Source organism: Physeter macrocephalus, chromosome 8 (assembly GCF_002837175.3).
Source record: "Physeter macrocephalus isolate SW-GA chromosome 8, ASM283717v5, whole genome shotgun sequence".
Lineage (NCBI taxonomy): Eukaryota > Metazoa > Chordata > Mammalia > Artiodactyla > Physeteridae > Physeter > Physeter macrocephalus.
This window is the reverse complement of record NC_041221.1, coordinates 60,780,728-60,800,279: the sequence shown is the minus strand read 5'-3', so window position 1 is coordinate 60,800,279 and position 19,552 is coordinate 60,780,728. Positions and strand designations below refer to the sequence as shown.

The 19,552-nt window shown below is 38.0% G+C and overlaps 1 protein-coding gene and 1 long non-coding RNA gene across 10 annotated transcripts in view; one reads left to right on the top strand and one right to left on the bottom strand.

The window, feature by feature from the left end:
- Positions 1–3,825: 3,825 nt before the first annotated feature.
- Positions 3,826–11,097, bottom strand: SETD9 (SET domain containing 9). The gene is made up of 6 exons (XM_007122627.2): positions 10,905–11,097; positions 8,736–9,097; positions 7,183–7,306; positions 6,845–6,960; positions 6,015–6,120; positions 3,826–4,026 (listed from the first exon to the last, which is right to left on the bottom strand). Exons 1-6 carry the CDS (start codon positions 11,000–11,002, stop codon positions 3,939–3,941), a joined length of 894 nt encoding a protein of 297 aa, XP_007122689.1. The 5' UTR covers positions 11,003–11,097; the 3' UTR covers positions 3,826–3,938.
- Positions 11,098–11,119: 22 nt separating this feature from the next.
- LOC114486714 (uncharacterized) overlaps positions 11,120–19,552 on the top strand; it is a 72,994-nt gene continuing 64,561 nt past the window's right edge. For 8 of the 9 annotated variants that reach the window (XR_003680914.2, XR_008618058.1, XR_003680913.2 and 5 more), the window contains exons 1-2: positions 11,120–11,208; positions 14,702–14,770. This is a non-coding gene — a long non-coding RNA (uncharacterized lncRNA). Of the gene's footprint in view, positions 11,209–14,701; positions 14,771–14,888; positions 15,017–19,552 lie in introns of those variants that run through there. The other variant, XR_003680912.2, reaches the window with a different exon arrangement.

The window sequence follows — 19,552 nt, the reverse complement described above, 5'->3', positions numbered from 1 at the left end:
AAATGAGATATTTGATAGGTAAGTAATAAAATTGGTAGATAAAGTAAGTTTTCTTTAACTCCTCTCAAATAAATTTCCATCTATAATAAAATTCTAGCTATCCCAAAGCGAGGATTGTACGTACTTTTAGTTTCATTCAGGAAGTATTTATTGAATGTCTGTTATGTTTCAAACAAGGTTCTCAGTAACTGTTGTCATTTAGGAAGACATGAAATCTGAAATTTGATCAGATGTTATTATTATTTGACAATATATTTATAGTAAACTGGTCTTCCTTATCATAATATTCATAGTTTAGTAGACTCTAGAAATATCTTCCCTAAGTCTTCATCTTTTCAAGCTAAATATCTCACCTTAGCCTAATTTCACAAGTTTGTCCCCATATTTCACTTGCTCTGACCAGAGCTTTCTCTCTCTAGTTCCATTCTTAATATGCAGTGATCAGATTGCACATAATGTCCAGATTTTGTACAAGGACAAGAGGAGGATAAAAACCTTGACGTCTCTGCTTCAGTTGCTTATCTAAAACCACATTTCTTCCTTAATGTGCAGGGCTATCTGGTGGACACATACACAGAAGTGCCTTCAAAGGAGGTGCAAGGACCAGTGTTTTGAATACAGCCAAGAGGGCGGCCAAACGCCATATAAGAGCATAGCGCTTTAGTCTTTTAGGGGAGGGAGGAGAGCCTTGTGGGAGCAGAATAATCTAGTCACTTGTAGACCTTACCCATTTTGGCCGTAATTTCCATCAATGGTATGCTTTTTGAGCCAGCTGCTTCTCTGACTTCTCAAAGATTTCATGTCATCTGTAAATTGGGTATTTCATTATACACACTTTCATTTTTAATTTAAATTAGTCCCTGGGATATAGCACTGTTTACGATTTCCCACCCAGGTAAGTGATCTCTGATCTTTATTCGCTTTTCTGTGGCTATCTGGGTTCTCTGACAAAACAGTGCACAGGGCAGTGAAGTCATAGTCCTAGACCAGAAATGCTCACATTTTTCAAGGTTTAATATACTATAGCTGGCATAGTCACTTTAGAGAGACACATGCTCTACAGTGTACCTTGATTTTGATGAGATTGCTTTTACACAAGTAAAGCCAGTACTGCCACAAAGTTGTTTCCTGGTGTAGAATTAATAAAAGCATTTCATAAGCATGTCAGAAATGATATGTCATTTATAAACCTTAAAAAATTATTCTAGTAAGGAAAAAGTGGTTCTTTAAAAAAAAAATCAATTTTATTTTTTAAAAATATCTTCACTTCTCTAGTCCAGACCAAGTCATGGTACTGGGCACGCTTTATAGTCCCATTGTAAGCATTTTATCATCAGGAGCTATGTTTTATTCTTTGAATCTTCCAGGACCCTTCACATAGTAGGCATTCACTAAATATTTGATGACTCTTAAGCTGATGGTGACTTTTCTCCCAACTTAAAATAATAAAACTTTTAAGACAAAATAACAGTATAAAGAACAATCCAGATTGAACAATTAACTTTTTACCATATTTGTTCTCTTTCTATATAATATGCATTTTTTCTGACATTTATAAATTTATTTTTATTTATTTTTGGCTGCGTTGGGTCCTTGTTGCAGTGCGTGGGCTTCTCACTGCGGTGGCCTTTGCTGCGGAGCACGGGCTGTAGAGCGCAGGCTCAGCAGCTGTGGCGCATGGGCTCAGCCACTCCGCGGCATGTGGGATCCCCCCGGACCAGGGCTTGAACCCATATCCCCTGCATCGGCAGGAAGACTCCCAACCACTGCGCCACCAGGTTAGTCCTCTGACTTACTTTTTAAAAGTCTTTGACATTGCAATACTTCACTCCTAAATACCTAATATGGCCACAGGAGTTAAGTTTCTGTATTTTACATAAGGTTCTGAGTAATAGGATCTTCTTGATCAAGTGGCTTGGCTTTTTTAACAATATGAGTCCCCCTGGCCTCTCAGAATCTTGGCGGCACAAATAAAAAACAAATGAGCCTGAGAAAAAGAGATACTTCCATGGATTTACATGGACATACATGATAAATGCTACAGAGAAGAAATGGAATGGGGATTTTAGGGGTTGGCGGTTGGGGATTGTAAATTTCCATAGGTTGGTTAGGCAAGGTGACAGGGAATGAGCTGTATGGCTATCTGGGGGGAGGTTTTTGGAGGCAGAGAGAACTAGTGCAAAAGCCCTGAGGTGGGAGTGTGCCCGGCAGGCTCAAGGAGTGGCAAGGAGGCAGGTGTGGCTGGGTGGAGTGAGCAGGACATGAGATCACTGGCATTTACTCCAAAGCAGGAGTAATCAGAGTTCTGAGCAGAGACGGGTTAGGATCTGATTTGTGTTTGAAAAAAATCCCTCTTGGTGGTCTATTCTGTAAAAGGGGCAGGAATGGAAACAGGGAAGGCAATTAGGAGGCCACTGAAATTGCAATAAACTGAGAAAAGCTGTTGGTGTAGCAGTGAAGATGGTCAGAATCTGGTTGTATAGGTGCCATGTTAGGATTTGAGGGGCCCAGTAAATAACACCCTCCTCCCTATCCAAGTTTGGAACTGAGGGTTGGATGCAGGAGTCAGGTCGATGGAGATCAAAGTAACTCTTACTAATAAAACTGGAGAATGTGGCTTCAGAGCTGAGGCCAGGTCAGCTCACTAATACTCCACCTCTAAACTAGACTCACTCTTTCACTGGCTGGGCTGACTACAGGCTACTCCCTGCACAGGGCAGAGAGCAGCCCAGAACAGACTCAGCTGGGAGAGTCCACAGAGAAGGAACTAGAGGGGTTTGGGCCATGGGTGCCTAGTTCTTCTCTAAAGATAATCTCAGAAAATCACTCTTTCTCCAGTGGGTGGAGAAAGAGGCAGGAGAATTACTAATGGAAGCAGTCCAAATAAGAGAAATGTGGAATAGGGGATAGGTGTTCCTCCCACCACCATCTTTTAACTATAATTCCATGCCAAAACACTCTCTCTTACACCCTTAAACTGTGTGTGTGTGTGTGTGTGTGTGTGTGTGTGTGTGTGTGTGTAAATGTTCACATAAAGTAAATAGTATGATGACCCCCCCATTTTTCCCTTAACCAGCTAAAACAATCTTATTTTTTGTTTCTGTTAAATTTTTTTTAAAAATTATTTTATTTATTTTTGGCTGCGTTGGGTCTTTGTTGCTGCGTGTGGGCTTTCGCTAGTTGCAGCGAGCCGGGGCTAATCTTCGTTGCGGTGCATGGGCTTCTCATTGTGGTGGCTTCTCTTGTTGTGGAGCATGGGCTCTAGGTGCATGGGCTTCAGTAGTTGTGGCACGCGGGCTCAGTAGTTGTGGCTCGCGGGCTCTAGAGCACAGGCTCAGTAGTTGTGGCTCACAGGCTTAGTTGTTCCACGGCATGTGAGATCTTCCGGGACCAGGGCTCGAACCCATGTCCCCTGAACTGGCAGGCAGATTCTTAATCACTGCGCCACCAGGGAAGTCCCTAAAACAATCTTTAAATCACACACACACACAAACACACCCCAATTAACTCATGACAACACAACAAATATTTTTGGTTTTAGAATATTCTGGAAAAATTAAATCTTTATGGAAGTCAGTACACATCAATAGTACAAGAATTGATGATGACGTGGCTAAAATTTGATAAACCACCACAGAGATAATCAAAATATACAAAAGAAAAGTTGAAACTGTAAGTTCAGACAGTGGGTTTTAATTTAGTCAACTACTGTGTACTTAGGTGAAAACCAATTAACACTGGAATTGCATTACAAATTTGAAATTGTAATGAAGCAAATAGCTTTTATGATGGAATTGAAACACAAATATCAATAAGAACAAAAAAGTTCCCACTCCAATTAGGTTTCAAAATATTTGCTCTGCAGGTGGAACTCTGAGAAACAACAAAAACATTTAGAATTAACTCAATAGCTGAATAGAAAACCTAATTTCATACAGTTAGCTGACAATTGTATAGTAGTTTGAAAAAAGCTCTTCTCCTTGTTTGATGTCCCTGAGTGAGACAAGAATGACACATCGAAGTGGACTGAAAACAAAAAGAAACATAGACAAAATTAGCAGTATTAACAGATACAAGCTCATGTTTTAATACAACCAATATGGATTTGAGAGAGAGAATTTTATTCAGATTCCTTACTATCATCTTACTTTATGTATTTGATTTCCATGAGGAAATAGTTCTTACCACTGATGAAGGCATTTTAGAGTATGTTTATTTTGTATTATTTAAAAAGACCACAAATCAATTAAGTTTATACAACTACTTCTTTTGAAAATGTTGTTTCTATGTTCAAGCCCTCAAAACTGGTATCACAAAAAGCATTTTAAAATGACATTTATTATAATTCAACACTTAAAAAAATTAATTTGTATCTTTGTATTCTGCAAAGCTGGAAACATTATAATTTATGGGAATTTTAAAAAATACTTTTTATGGACACAACAAGACATAATGCACACCTTCAATGTTCCTACTCATTTAACTTTTCCTGTACTTGTTGAACAGTAATAATATTATGCCCCAGAGTGTAAGGCTAAAAAAACCTCATTGTTAAATACACACACACATAGAGAGACATGAAAGTTATCAAGGTTGAAGTACAGGGAATAGTCTAAGTTTTAAATATCATTCATCTTCAAAAGACAATTTAATAGGACCTGTACAAAATAAAGTTTGCTAGCAATTGGCAGCTCAGTGAAATGATATAAAGACAGTATCTTCCTAAAGCATTGTTAATAAAGAACTCTTAGCTCTACAGAATTACTTATATTTAAAAATTGTTACTTGAGTATTCTCTGTAGACTTTCCACTTAATGATCGATCAGAGAAGAAATGTTACAATAAAAACACAGGGACTTCCCTGGTGGCGCAGTGGTTAAGAATCTTCCTGCCAATGCAGGCGACACGGGTTCAACCCCTGGTCCGGGAAGATTCCCACATGCTACGGAGCAACTAAGCCCGTGCACCACAACTACTGAGCCTGTGCTCTAGAGCCCGGGAGCCACAACTGCTGGCCCTGTGTGCCAAAACTACTGAAGCCTGTGTGCTCTAGGGCCCGCATGCCACAACTACTGAGCCCACGTGCTGCAACTACTGAAGCCCGCGTGCCTAGAGCCCATGCTCTGCAACGAGAAGCCACCGCAATAAGAAGCCCGCGCACTGCAACGAAGAGTAGCCCCCGCTCGCTGCAACTAGAGAAAGCCCATGTGCAACAATGAAGACCCAATGCTGCCCAAAATAAATAACATTATTTAAAAAAATACATATATTCTTATCACTTATATGTGGAATCTAAAAAATACAACAAACCAGTGAATATAACAAAAAAGAAGCAGACTTAGAGATATAGAGAACAAACTAGTGGTTACTAGGGTCAATACAGGGGCGGGGGAATGAGGGGTACAAACTTCTGGGTGTAAGGCCACAGGGGTGTACTGTACAACATGGGGAATATAGCCAATATTTTGTAATAACTGTAAATGGAAAGTAACCTTTAACAATTGTATAAAAAATAAAAAATATGGTAAAAACAAAAGCAAATTTAAAAATACATATATATCTTCTGAATATTTCCCTTTTTTGGACTAAGTTTCTGAACCTAATAATGAAGTAGGCAAAAGAAGTAATAGTCTAATTTGGTCCCTTTCTTCAACTGGGTGCTTCCATGTAAAATGGAGAACAGGATCCTTAAAATAATTAAAGTAAAATTTATTTGAAGATTTTGTAGGTAGGAAAAAAAAGAGTCACCTGAAACAAAGTTTAAGGTTGATAACTTATAAAATACTACACAGAATAAAAGTGGGTAATAATAAGCAGAATGAGCTAAGTTAATGGAAAATTTTAAATTTCAAATAACCTACATTACACATTAAAGTGTGATGCACATAAAAATCTTTTATAATTTTTCACTAAAAAAAACTTATCCCAATCTATATAGTTTTTTCATAGAAAAAATATATTTTTTAGGTACAGCATAAGACAGAAGATAGGAAAAGCTCTTCCAGAAGACTAACCTTTGTTTGTCATAGCTGTACGCAATGTTTGGAAGATATTGCTTCAGTTCTATAGGGAAAACTGCAGGCACATCAAATTCCTGATAACAGACATTAGCTGCTCTGTCTACGAACAAGAACAAAATTTTTAGAAACAGAGACATTTTATAAGGTCATGGAAAACAGTACTGAATTATGGCACTTGATGTATGGTTTTCTAAATTATCAGAAAATGTTCAAATTAATAATCACTATTATGTTCCAGGCACTGCTAGATTATATATCTATATACATATGTTTGGATGTTTTATTTACTTTTTGAAGATCAGGAAACAGGTTCAGAAAGGGTAAAGGTTAAGTAGAAGAATCAGGCTTCAAATTCATGCCTCCCTAACACCAAAGTCTATGTTAAATGTAGCCAGATGATCAAACTTGTAGGAAAGTTAAGTCCTAGAGAAGGTAGGTAACTCACAAACTTAGCAACAGAAAGGGGATACCAGTCTAGTGTCTAGTGATTAATCTATAAGGCTATGTTGAGGCACTGACAAAATAATCTCTAAGTTAACTATTAAAAAATATTAAAATAATAATGATCAAAAGGGCAGTTATCAATTGCCTATATTTACTGAAAAATCAGAATAAAAATAGTAAGTTAAAGAATTCCAGTTAATGTATATCATTATCTCCCCAAATTCTCTCTTTGATATCTGCTATTATAAAGTTAGAGTTTACTCAAGGGCTTAGAATAGCTGAAATGTTAACTCAACTGCCTCTGGCACTCAGTCATATGGCAAAGGAGGAGCATTACCACTGCTGTATTTATATCTCACAGCCCCAAGGTGCCAACTTACCATTTGAACAATTGTTGACATACTGTCCTACAGCCAGTGGATTATGAATTTCTGATGTTAGCCACGTACTATCACTCATTTTTAAAGGACCAAGTTGATCCCTCCCATTGCAAGATCTGAAACAGGTGAGAGCATTAGCCAAGAGATTGTTCCTCTGTATCTTAAAATTGAAAGTTAACCCTAGAATTGAGCAGTGAAATTTTTCCTAAAAAACTTTTGTCTAATCAATAGGGCAGCTGCCTAAATGATGTTTCTTTAAGGTACAAACGCTAGTGGTCAGAGTCATTGTGGTGTGGTTCTACCTCCTATAATTAAATTTGAACATGGCACCAACTTACCTATACACAACTTTTGATATTCCTTTGTCATTTCCATCAATGAGTACCCCATCCAGGCATCTAAAAATAAATGGATTTCCAATGGACTGGAAAAAGATTGGCTCGTACTTTTGATATACTGTACCTAGTATACAAGACAAAGACATTATTATAGCAACCTAAAAAAGTCATAAACATCATGATAAGGACCTTTCTCTGGAACATAAACATAACGTGGAAGAATTTGTTTTAATTTCTCAGCCTTTTTCTAAAGTTTCACCTCCAGTCTAGAGCATCAGATTCTCTTTGACTACCTTCCCTCATTAAAGAGTGACCAATAGGGCTTCCCTGGTGGCGCAGTGGTTGAGAGTCCGCCTGCCGATGCAGGGGACACGGGTTGGTGCCCTGGTCCGGGAAGATCCCACATGCCGCGGAGCGGCTGGGCCCGTGAGCCATGGCCGCTGAGCCTGCGCGTCCGGAGCCTGTGCTCCGCAACGGGAGAGGCCGCAACAGTGAGAGGCCCGGGTACCACAAAAAAAAAAAAAAAAAAGAGTGACCAATAGCAGAAGGAGCACAGAACCAACTTGTCCACACAGCCAAATAAAATGTGACTATTTTGGTTAAAAAAAATGTGAACACCACATTTTAGGTTCAGTTTTACAAAGTTGTTTTTTGTTTTTATTTTTATTTTTTAAAGTAGAGTGTGATTTGTCATCTATTAAAGAGCCTTTTAAGAGAAGTATTTTTATTAATAATCAATTAAATAATGTAGATATATACGGGAATAGATGATTCTGACATTCAGGTTGTTTTTCCTTTCATTGGCAATGAAGGAAAGGAGAAAATTCATATTTACAGGGTGTTTCCTATGTTCCAGGCATGTTAATTTATTTATTTTACTATTAATTTGTTTGTTGCTGGCTTGTCCTATTTAGTCTTTACCGAGTTAGGATAGTTGTGTAGGAGGAAACTGAGACTCACTTGCTAGGGACACAGAATTAAAAAGTAGTAGAATGACTTTTTAAAAACATAGGTCTGACAAACATTCACGCATACTTTCCACTACACCAAATAATATGTTTAACAAGTAACATTCTACTTAGCATTCTAGTCAATGATCTTTTGAAAAGAAGCTTCTTTACTTTTCAAGTTTAGAAATGGCAGGAAGATCTTTATTCAGTGATTTATAGGTTTAAATTTTATCTTTCATGTTTTAACCCATATCATTTTTACCTTTAATTATTAAATAGCTAAGCCAAACTGACTTATTCTCTAGTGATTTCTAAGTAATCAGTCTTATCAAAGTAGGCCATACTATAATCTCCTAAATTTAAACATTGATTAGAAAAACTTCCTTAAAAGAAAAATGTATTTATGCCAACAAGTACTCCAGGATACTTTCTAATACATGAGATAATTTACAAACAGTTAATTTCCAAATCAGGGTTTAAAAATCTGTGGAAATCAGAGTTTCCAATACAACCCCTTACTCTAAGGATTACAGGGATAGGCATTTTGTTGAACTTATATTTTTTTATAAGAAACTCTTGGCCAAGTACTAATTATGTCATTACCAGGATACATAGATACAACCGCGTCTTTTGGTACCAATCCTTTGTTAATGAAGACACCTTTTCCAGCCGAAATCAATGTGCTAGGTGCTCGGGTGACACTGAAACCCAATGTCTTATAAAGAATTTCTTCTGGTGTATTTTGCTGTTGATGTCTGTATTCAAGCTGTTTCACCCCTGGATGCTGAACTGACAGTAGGTCTTGATATTTTGATTTAACAGGTTCTGGAAGCACAGTCAAGATATCTGATTGTTTACTGAAATCATTTACAAATAGAGCCTGGAAAACTTTCAGTAATGTTCCTAGGACCTCTTCATCTGAGATAACTTTGTCTTTGGATTCCTCTGGAACATATCGGAGGGTCCTGAAAATGGGAAAAGTTTCTATTCACTACCCTCAACTGATAAAAGCCAGACTGTCTTTATGTCTTCTGGGTTACTCGCCTGTATGAAGATTATTCTCATGTGTTTGAAAGGCATAAAACTTAGAAGTTCAGAAAAGAGTTTTTTAGGTCTAGTTCTAGTTACCTGACTCCCAACAATACCTACACAAGTCAACAACAGCTAATGCTTATGAAAGGCCCATTACATACCAAATTCTGTTGGGTCTTTACATTCATTACCCCATTTTTGCAGACAAGGAAACTCAAGTTTGGAGATGTTAGGGAACTTGCCCATGGTCCGAAAGCGGGTAAATGGGAGAGCCAGAAGCGGAAACAGGGCTAGTTCCCCACTACACCCAAAGCCATTATGTGAATGTTATTACATAATGAGAATCCTCATATTGCAATGGCTCTCTTCACACGCGTGTAGTTTCAAAGACAAATTTAAGTTAACATTATATATTTCGTCACATTCTCTCCCAGGAGTAATTACTTCTTTTTTGTTTTTAATTTAGTTTTATGTATTTTTTTTATACAGCAGGTTCTTATTAGTTATCTATTTTATACATATTAGTGTATATATGTCAATCCCAATCTTCCAATTCATCACACCACCACAGTAATTACTTCTTTAATGATCACTTTTTAATTCCGTAAATAATTTTTAAGTATTATTTTTACTTCTTGGTTTACTTAAAGGAACCAATTTCCGCCTCACAATTCGATAGTAATGATGCAGCTGAATTCACGTTTCCGTAGTATGAAACTCTGGGAAAGCTCTTTGGTTATTAACCAGCCTTCAACGGAGCTCGTTTGCCTATTTAAGTGAGCATTACGTTGACTTCTTCCAGACCACAAGCAGGCCACTTACTAAAGCCGGCAATAACAATGATCCTACCGCCACCCACTCAGCTAGATCCCCTTCTTCAAGCGCTGAATCCGTATTCTAAATCCAATATTCCGACATGCTTTTATTGGCTTTTTGCTCGTTTTTATACATCAGCTACTCCAAGCTGTTATCCTCACAGCCGAGCTGCGCTGTTTTCTCCATACCAACTACGGAGCTGTGAAAATAAACCACAGTTTCGCTTTTCTAAGGAACTTCAAGCTCCTAACTGCCTTAGCGGAGAGAAGGCCACGCACCCTCACACTGTACAAGTTCTTTCTTTTTCAAAAGTTCCTATTTCTGGGCGTCCCTGGTGGCGCAGTGGTTGAGAGTCCGCCTGCCGATGCAAGGGACACGGGTTCGTGCCCCGGTCCGGGAAGATCCCACATGCCGCGGAGCGGCTGGGCCCGTGAGCCATGGCCGCTGAGCCTGCGTGTCCGGAGCCTGTGCTCCGCAACGGGAGAGGCCACAACAGTGAGAGGCCCGCGTACCGAAAAAAAAAAAAAAAATCCTATTTTTTCCCCCAAACCCAGGCACCCGACCCTGCAGAAGCAAAAACGAGAACTCGAGCCAAAGCCCGCGCGCGACCGGGTCCTAGCGGACCTTGCCGCGCCGGGGACGACGGGAAACAGGCCTCAGGCCCCGCCCACCTAAAAGCCCCGCGCCCTCTTCAGGCCCCCAGCCCAACTCGGACTCCATCAGCCTCCGCCTCGCCCACCTCGGGCGCTCCCCACCTCGGGCCCCGCCCACTCAGGTCCCTGGGTCGCCTTGGCTCCGCCGGCTTGAGGCTTCGCCCTCCGGAAGCTCCGCCCACCTCGGCCCTCTAGCCCAAGTACCAGCGGTCTAGATGGCGTCGCTGGGTTAGAGGAAAACGGCCCTGGTCGAGCCGCCCCGCCCTCTCACCTCGGGTTGTGGCTTAGGTTCAGCGCGATCCAGGGTACGAAGCGGTACTTGTAACGACGCCATCGCTGCCAGAGGCCGCGCAGCAGGCGGCCCGGCATGGCTGTCCTGTGGTGCCGTGACGAGGACGGCACGGGGGAGGCGGGTTTTCTTGGGCCCGCCCCGACCCGAGGAGGAGCAGAGGCCGCGCCGTCCCTCCCCTTCGCGGTCTCAGCAGTGCCGCACTCGGCGGCCCTGGTACCTCCTGGCCTCCTGTCGCCGTGTCTCCGTGCCTCTGCTTTATTGACCCCAGCTCGCTGAAACAGAGGTGCGTAGAGCTGTAGGAGGGCTCCTTATTCACTTTTCCTTTCTCCATTCGCTCGTGTGTTTTCACACACACGCGCGCACATTTAGGGGAGGATTAATTAGACCACGCTTAGTTGCAGGGGGGGTAAACTAGAATAACTCAACCACCTTCAAATCAGCAGGTGTTTATTAAAAAATAAATGTGTTGATGCCGTTTCCTCAGTCTGGAAAGTCTGCTTTCCTGCTCTTTGCCTGAGAGTGAGGGTAAATCCTAACCTAAAAGTCTAAATTGAACTAGTCAGATCTAGTGAAAATTCAGGCAAATTCAAATAGCCTTAGGACTAATTTGTTCTATTCCAAAAAGGAGTAAAAAGAAAGAAAAAAATATCTGTTAAAGTTTCTATTTCACTCTACTATATAAGATAGTTGGCACACTCTAGAGGCTGTGCTGTCAGGTGTTGTGTTTGGTAAATTGACATCCTCCAGATTTACCTGATTTGCTAAATGGGGGCAATTCAGTTCCAGGATGTGTAACAAATGGCATTCAAAGAGTAACTTTAAGGTCTCCAAACTTAAAAGGAACTAAAAGGAACTAGTTGACTTCTTACCTATAGTAATATACTTACCTTTAAAAACAAAAAAGTAGTTTTTGTATATATTTCCAGTGCTTTTAAAATTTTTACCATATAGTTTAATCATCTACAGTGTACCTCTGGCACAAAGGACCGTTTTGCCCAGACCTTACTTATTTACTTATTTCTTTACTTTTTTGAGGTATAATTGACATATAACATAATATTAGTTTCACGTGTGCAACATAATGATGCGATATTTGTATATATTGCAAAATGATCACAATAATCTAATTAATATCTGTCACCATATATAGAAAATTTTCTTCTTGTCATGAGGACTTTTAAGATGTACTCTTTTAGTGACTTTCAACTGTACAATACAATTTTGTTAACTGTAGTTACCATGCTGTACATTACATCCCCATGACTTACTATTTTATAAAAAGAAGTTTGTACCTTTTGATGCCCTTCATGCATTTCCTCCACCCCCCAACTCCTGGTAGCCATCAGTCTGTTCTCTGTTTCTATGAACTGTTTTTTTTTTTGATTCCACATGTAAGTGAGATTATACGCTATTTGTCTGTCTCTGTCTTATTTCACTTAATAATGCCCTCAGGGTCCATCCATGTTGTTGCAAATAGCAAGATAACTTGTTTTTTTTTAATGGCTGAGTAGTATTCATTGTGTGTGTATATATATATGTATATATATATATATATACACACATACGTATATATATACATATATATACTGCATCTTCTTTATCCATTCATTTATTGATGGGCACTTAGGTTGTTTCCATGTCTTGGCTATTGTAAATAATGCTGCAATGAATGTGAGGGTGCAGATAATCTTTTCAAGACAGTGATTTGGTTTCCTTTAGACACATAACCAGAAGTAGAATTGCTGGATCATATGGTAGTTCTATTTTTAATTTTTTGCGGAACCTTCATACTGTTTTCCATAGTGACTGCACGAATTTACATTCCTACAAATGGTGTACAAGTGTTCCCTTTTCTCTACTTTCTCACCAACACTTTTTTGTTGTCTTTTTTGATAATAGCCATTCTGACAGGTGTGAGGTGATAACTATTGTGGTTTTAATTTGCATTTCCCTGGTGATTAGTGATGTTGAGCATCTTTGCATGTACCTGTTGGCTATTTAGATATCTTCTTTGGAAAACTATCTGTTCAGATCTTGAGGCCATTTTAAAAATCAGGTTGTTTTTCTGCTGTTGATAAGCATGAGTTCTTTATGTATTTTGGACGTTAACCCCTTTTCTTCCATTCAGCAGCTTACCTTTTCATTTTGTTGATGGTTTCCTTTGCTGTACAGAAGCTTTTTAGTTTGATGTAGTCCCACTTATTTATTTTTGCTTTTGTTGAGTTTGCTTTTGGTGTCAGATCCAAAAAATCACTGGCAAGAATGATGTTAAGGAGCTTACTGCCTATATTTTCTTTGAGGAGTTTTATGGTTTCAGGTCTTACATTCAAGTGTTTAACCTATTTTGAGTTAATTTTTGTGTATGGTGTAAGATAGTAGTCCAGTGTCATTTACATGTTGGCTGTCCAGTTATCCCAGCAACATTTATTGAAGAGACTGTCCTTTCTCCATTGTATATTCTTCTTTCCTTTCTTGTAAATGTTGTAAATTTATTTATATGCATGGGTTTATTTCTGGGCTCTCTATTCTGTTTTATTGATTTGTGTGTCTGTTTTTATGATAATACCATTCTGTTTTGATTACTATAGCTTTGTAATATAGTTTGATATCAGGGAGCATTTTGCCTCCTGCTTTGCTCTTCTTTCTCAATACTGCTTCGGCTGTTTGGGATCTTTTGTGGTTCCATACAAATTTTAGAATTGTTTGTTTTATTTCTGTGAAAAATGCCATTGGGATTTTGATAGGGATTGCATTGAATCTGTAGATTGCTTTGGGTCATATGGACATTTTAACAATATTAATTCTTCTAATCATTGATAATTTAATATCTTTCCATCTGTGTCATCTTCAGTTTATTTCATTAATGTCTTTAAGTTTTCACTGGACAGGTCTTTTATTTATTTTACAGGTCTAAATTTATTCCTAGGTATTTTATTCTTTTTGATGCAATTGTAAATGGGGTTGGTTCTTAATTTTTCTTCTGCTAGTTCTTTATTAGTGTATAGAAATGCAACAGATTTTTGCATGTTGAAATTGTACCCCACAAGTTTACTGAATTTGTTTAGTAGTTTAACAGTTTTTTGGTGGAGTCTTTAGGGTTTCCTACATATAATATCATGTCATCTGCAAATAGTGACAGTTTTACTTCTTTCCTTTCTAATTTGGATGTCTTTTATTTCTTTTTCTTGCCTAATTGCTCTGGTTTGGACTTCCAATACTATGTTGAGTTTAAATTTATGGTGTTAAAATTATCTGTTGGTTATCTTAGTAATTCATGAAAGCAGCATTCTCCTTATAACAAATAGAAACATGGTAGATAAGGCTAAAAAGTCTCCTATAACCACACCCTGTAACCTGTGCTTCCAGCAATCCTGGTCCTTACCATTCTCCTCAGAGGTTATCAGGCTGATGTGTTTTCTGCCAATCTTATTTCTATGTATGTACCTATCTGTATGTTCCTGTAGAAAATCATAGAATTGTGTGTGAGTGTGTTTTGTATATTCAACTTTTATTTATTAAAGATATATTTTGGAATCTCCCCTTATTATTTTGTATGAATATACTTCATTCTTCTATTTCTGAGGTTTCACCTTTGAGTTTAATATTTACTGTAATTTTCTGGTAGGTATAATTTATAGACTTTAAAAAGTTCTCTTCTATTTTTGATTTGTCAAGAATTTTTGTCTTAAGTTTTAAATGAATGATGAATATCAAATGCTTTTCTTTGCCATTTATTGAGATGATCACATGACTTTTCTCTGTTTTCCTGTTACTAGAGTGAATTATAATGACACACTATCAAATGTTGCACCATCCTTGGATTCCTGAGATAACCCTACTCAGTTGTGAGTAACACTTTGGTCATACCCTATCGGTTTTTATATGCTTTTGTTGTCATCCCATGTTTATTTTGAAGTATTTTAAAATTTTTGGTTTCATGGCTTGTTTGTACTTTTATTTCAGGTTCTGGTATTAGGCTTATGCTGACCTCCTAAAATGAGTTAAGAAGTATTTCCTTCTCCTCTACTTTCTAAAAAAAAAATATTTTTAAATATAAGATTGGTGTTATTCCTTTATTAAATATTGATAGAATTCTCTGGTGAAACTGGGTTTCTAGTTTTCTTTGATAATGAATTCAATTTGTTTTAAAAATGTAGGGTTATTCAGAATTTCTGTTTCATCTTGTTTCAAGTTTAGTCATGGAATTTTGTTCATTTCATCTAAGTTGGTAGCATAAAGTTTTTCATAAATATAATCTTACTATCCTTTTAATGTCTATATGATCTGTAGTGATAATTCATTCCTGATTTTGGTGATATATGTTTTCTTTTTTCTTTCATCATTGTAACTGGAAGTTTGTGGATCTTTTCAAAGAAACAGCTTTTGACTTTATTAATTTTCTCTGTTGTTTGTCTGTTTTCTATTTTGGCTATTTCTCTTTATTATTTTATATGTCCTACTTACTTTGGGTTTATTTTGCCCTTTTTCCAGCTTCTTAAAGTAGAACCTTAACATCACTGATATTAATCGAGTTTAATATTTACTTTAATTCTCTTCTTTTCTAATATATGTATCGAAAGTTAAAAATTTCCTTCCAAGCATTATGTTTGCTGAATCCCGGGAATTTTGATATATTGTATTTTCATTAGCATTCAGTATAAAATATTTTTAAAATTTCCTTGTGATTTATTTTTTGATTTATGAATTATTTAGAAGTGTTTTTTATTTTATTTATTATTTTTTTAATAAATATATTTATTTATTTATTTATTTATTTTTGGCTACATTGGGTCTTCATTGCTGTGCTCAGGCTTTCTCTAGTTGCGGTGAGTGGGGGCTACTCTTTGTAGTGGTGCACAGGCTTCTCATTGTGGTGGCTTCTCTTGTTGCGAAGCATGGGCTCTAGGCGCATGGCCTTCAATAGTTGTGGCACACGGGCTCAGTAGTTGTGGCTCAGCTCTAGCGCACAGGCTCAGTAGTTGTGGCGCACAGGCTTAGTTGCTCTGCAGCATGTGGGATCTTCCTGAACCAGGGCTTGAACCCATGTCCTCTACATTGACAGGTGGATTCTTTTTTTTTTTTTTTTTTAACATCTTTATTGGAGTATAATTGCTTTACAATGGTGTGTTAGTTTCTGCTGTATAACAGAGTGAATCAGCTATACATATACATACATCCCCATATCTCCTCCCTCTTGCGTCTCCCTCCCACCCTCCCTGTCCCACCCCTCTAGGTGGACACAAAGCACCGAGCTGATCTTCCTGTGCTATGCAGCTGCTTCCCACTAGCAATCTGTTTTACATTTGGTAGTGTATATATGTCCATGCTACTCTCTCACTTCATCCCAGCTTACCCTTCCCCCTCCCCGTATCCTCAAGTCCATTCTCTGTGTCTGCATCTTTATTCCTTTTGGCAGGCAGATTCTTAACCACTGCACCACCAGGGAAGTCCCTAGAAGTGTCTTTAATTTCCAAATATTTTGGGTTTTCCTAGATATCTTATTGTAATTGGTTCTTAATTCTGTTGTGGTCAGAGAACAAGTATGTTTTCAGTTCTTTTATATTTGTTGACTTGTTTTATGTCCCAGGATATGCTCTCTCTTGATGAAAATACCAAATGCAGTTGAAAAGAGTTTATATTTTGTAGTTGTTTTGTCTTTAATGATTTACATAAAATTTTAAATACAAATAGATGAGAAACAACAGACAGGCAGACAGTTTTCTAATATATAATATACAACAAGCAAAAGGTTAGCATTGGTAGGCAAAGAGATGTGCTGCTGTCCAAAATTGCCCGCTTTGCTCTGATTCTTTACCCCTACTTCCTATTGTTTCCAGTCTCTTGAAATACTCTACCCAACTAAAGATATGTGTGCTGTATTTTTTCATTTAAAGGCCATTTATGCTATTAATCACAAAAATGCCATGTAGGGTAGATAACCTTTATTATTAATATCCTTAAAATCCACAAATAGTGTCCCTAAGTGGATTGTAACTTCCAGAGTTCAAAATGGGATTTCAAGAAATAATTAATTGAACACCTACTACATCCCAGGCTCTAGTGTAGGAGACAGATACTAAACACATAAATAATATCAGATAGCGATTAGTGCCCTGACGAAAATGAGGTAGGGTACTGAGAAGGGAGTGGGATGGATAATTTTGTGTGTGTCATCTGTTTCCTCCTGGGACTTCACCCTCTTTATAAGGGTCACTTAGGGTGGGAATAGGGGTAGCAACATTGGATAGGGTGGTGCCATGTATGACTGAGACCTAAATGACAAGAAGGCACCAAACTTGGGAAGATCTATGGGGAGAGTCTGGATAGGAAATGCAAAGGCACTGAGGTGGGGAGGAGCTTGATATATTCAAGCAAGGAAAAGAGGGCCACGTGGCTGGAACATGGTAGTAAAGGAGAGGAGAAAGGTGATGGTCAGGGAAGTGGCCAAATCATGGAGGGCCTTGCAGGTTTGGGTGAGGATTTAGCATTCTTAGTGTACGTGGGAAGTCATTGGAGGGTTATGAGCAGAGAAGTAACATGATTTGATTCTTGTTTTTAAAAGATCACTTTGAGTATTTTATGGACAATTAGATGGGCAGTTATCACACAAGGAAGGTTAATTAGGAGGCTAGTACAGTAGCTTAGGAGACAGATAATGATAGCTTGGACTAGAGTGGTAGCTGTGGAGATGGAGAGAGTGGATGGATTAGGATTATATTTTGGAGGAGCTGGCCAGACTTGATGATGGATTGGATGTGGGAGGGCGGAGTTTTAAAATACCTGTGAGAAATGACAAGTAACTAGTTGAATATTCATATCTGGAGCTTTGAAATGAAGCCATAGCTGGAGATAAAATTCAGAGTCTTCAGCCAGAGGACATGAAGAAAAAGGAGATGGCAAAAACGTAGATGGATCTAGTGACCATGAGTTTTACAAGATGCAGGCCCATGAGGACTTGATTAAAAGCAGTTTTGGTAAAAAGTTTGAGTGTGTTGGGGAGAAAATGTGAGGTGAGGAAGGAGAAACAAATGTACACAACTCTTTTAGTAAGTTTTACTGAAAGAGAGGCAGAGAAATAGGGCCAAAGGTGAGGGAAATTTTGTAAGATGAAAGATCCTATAGCATATTTGTGTGCTGATGAGAATGATCCAACAGAAAGAAAGAAATTTATATAGATGTATGAGTAATTTCCAGAATAAAGTTCTTGAAAAGGTGGGAGTGGATTCAGAGCATAAGTGGAGAGGTTGTCCTCTGACAGGAGCAGGGATACATCTTCAACTGTAGTAAGAGGGAAGGCGGAGAATGCGCGCTCAGTGGATACTAGGGGATTTGGTTGGAGAAAGTTGAGGGCTAAATCTGATGGCTTCTAGTTTCTCACTGACCTATGAGGCAAGATCTTCAACTGAGAATAGTTATAGGGGAATATTGGAGGTTTGACATGAGAAGGTAAGATTTAAAATAGTCCAGAATTGGAAAGCCAGTCTTGTAGGGAAATGCAGGAGGGAACTGCTGAACTACTTTGAGTGAACCCACCAATGTTTATCTGCTCCTGAGCAAGCAAGGAAGGGGCCTCTTCCCACTGTTAGAGGAGGGCGTTAAGGTTTTTTCTCTGTGGAAAGTGATGAAAAGACTGAGTTTATGTTGACAAACTAGCAGATATTCAAACATTTTATGAATTCTTGGCAGTATTTATCCACTTAATATTCTTTATGGGCAAGATCAGTAAATAACTAAGAGCTTTGAACTTGTCTAAGAGCTTATAGTTTTTCAAACTATAAACTGGAGGACAGGCTTACTTTGCATGAATTATGATTTCACAGTTCTCTGCTGTAAGAGAGTGGATGTTTAAAGTTAGTGGGTATTCTGGAGGCTATTTGAATAGCTACATCATCTAATCATAACTGGCAAATATTTATTCATTGATAACTGTGTGCCTAGGTACAGCTTCAAAAGATTATGGTGTAGTTGGAAAAACATATAATTTAGAAAAAATTAAATATTAATTACTATAGAATTTGAGTATGAGTTACTGGAGTTAAGGAGTACCTCAAAGAGAAATAGGTAGAAGAGAGGTGGAAAGGAAGGGATAGCATAAACCAGCAGTTCTCAAAGTGTAGCCTAGGGACGCTGGGGGTCCCCACGGTCTTTTTAGAGATTGGCAAGGTCAAAACTATTTTCATAATAGTACTAAAAGGTTATTTGCCTTTATTCCCATTCTCTCACAAGGGTACAGTGGCATTTTCTATGGGTTACATGATATGTGGTAAGACAGATTGAATGCAGAAGCAGATATGAGAATCTGGCTGTCTCTTATTAAGCCAGAAATAAAATGGATTTGCAAAAATATTAAAATGCCATTCTTTTCACTATTTGGGGGGATTTAGCTATTTTTCATAAAGATAAGTTATCCATATTAACATGTAATAGATTTTTTAATTGTTATTTTTAATGAGTTAATAAGTAAATATTTTAAAATTTATCAGTTTTAATATGATACAGTAAATATCAATAGATGTAACCCACATAAACAAAAGCTCCTTGGGATTCTCGTAATTTTTAAAGGTATAATGGGGTCTGAAGACAAAAATGTTTGAGAATTGAGTGTTAGAGCCTCATACTGTGATGCA

Excerpts from the sequence above, each read along its gene's own strand:
- SETD9 (XM_007122627.2), bottom strand. The coding sequence starts at position 11,002 with ATGCCGGGCCGCCTGCTGCGCGGCCTCTGGCAGCGATGGCGTCGTTAC. Across the intron at positions 6,961-7,182 it reads ATATCAAAAGTTGTGTATAG|ATCTTGCAATGGGAGGGATC; the intron begins GTAAGTTGGTGC and ends CACCTGTTTCAG. Across the intron at positions 4,027-6,014 it reads TACAGCTATGACAAACAAAG|TCCACTTCGATGTGTCATTC; the intron begins GTTAGTCTTCTG and ends TTTTGTTTTCAG.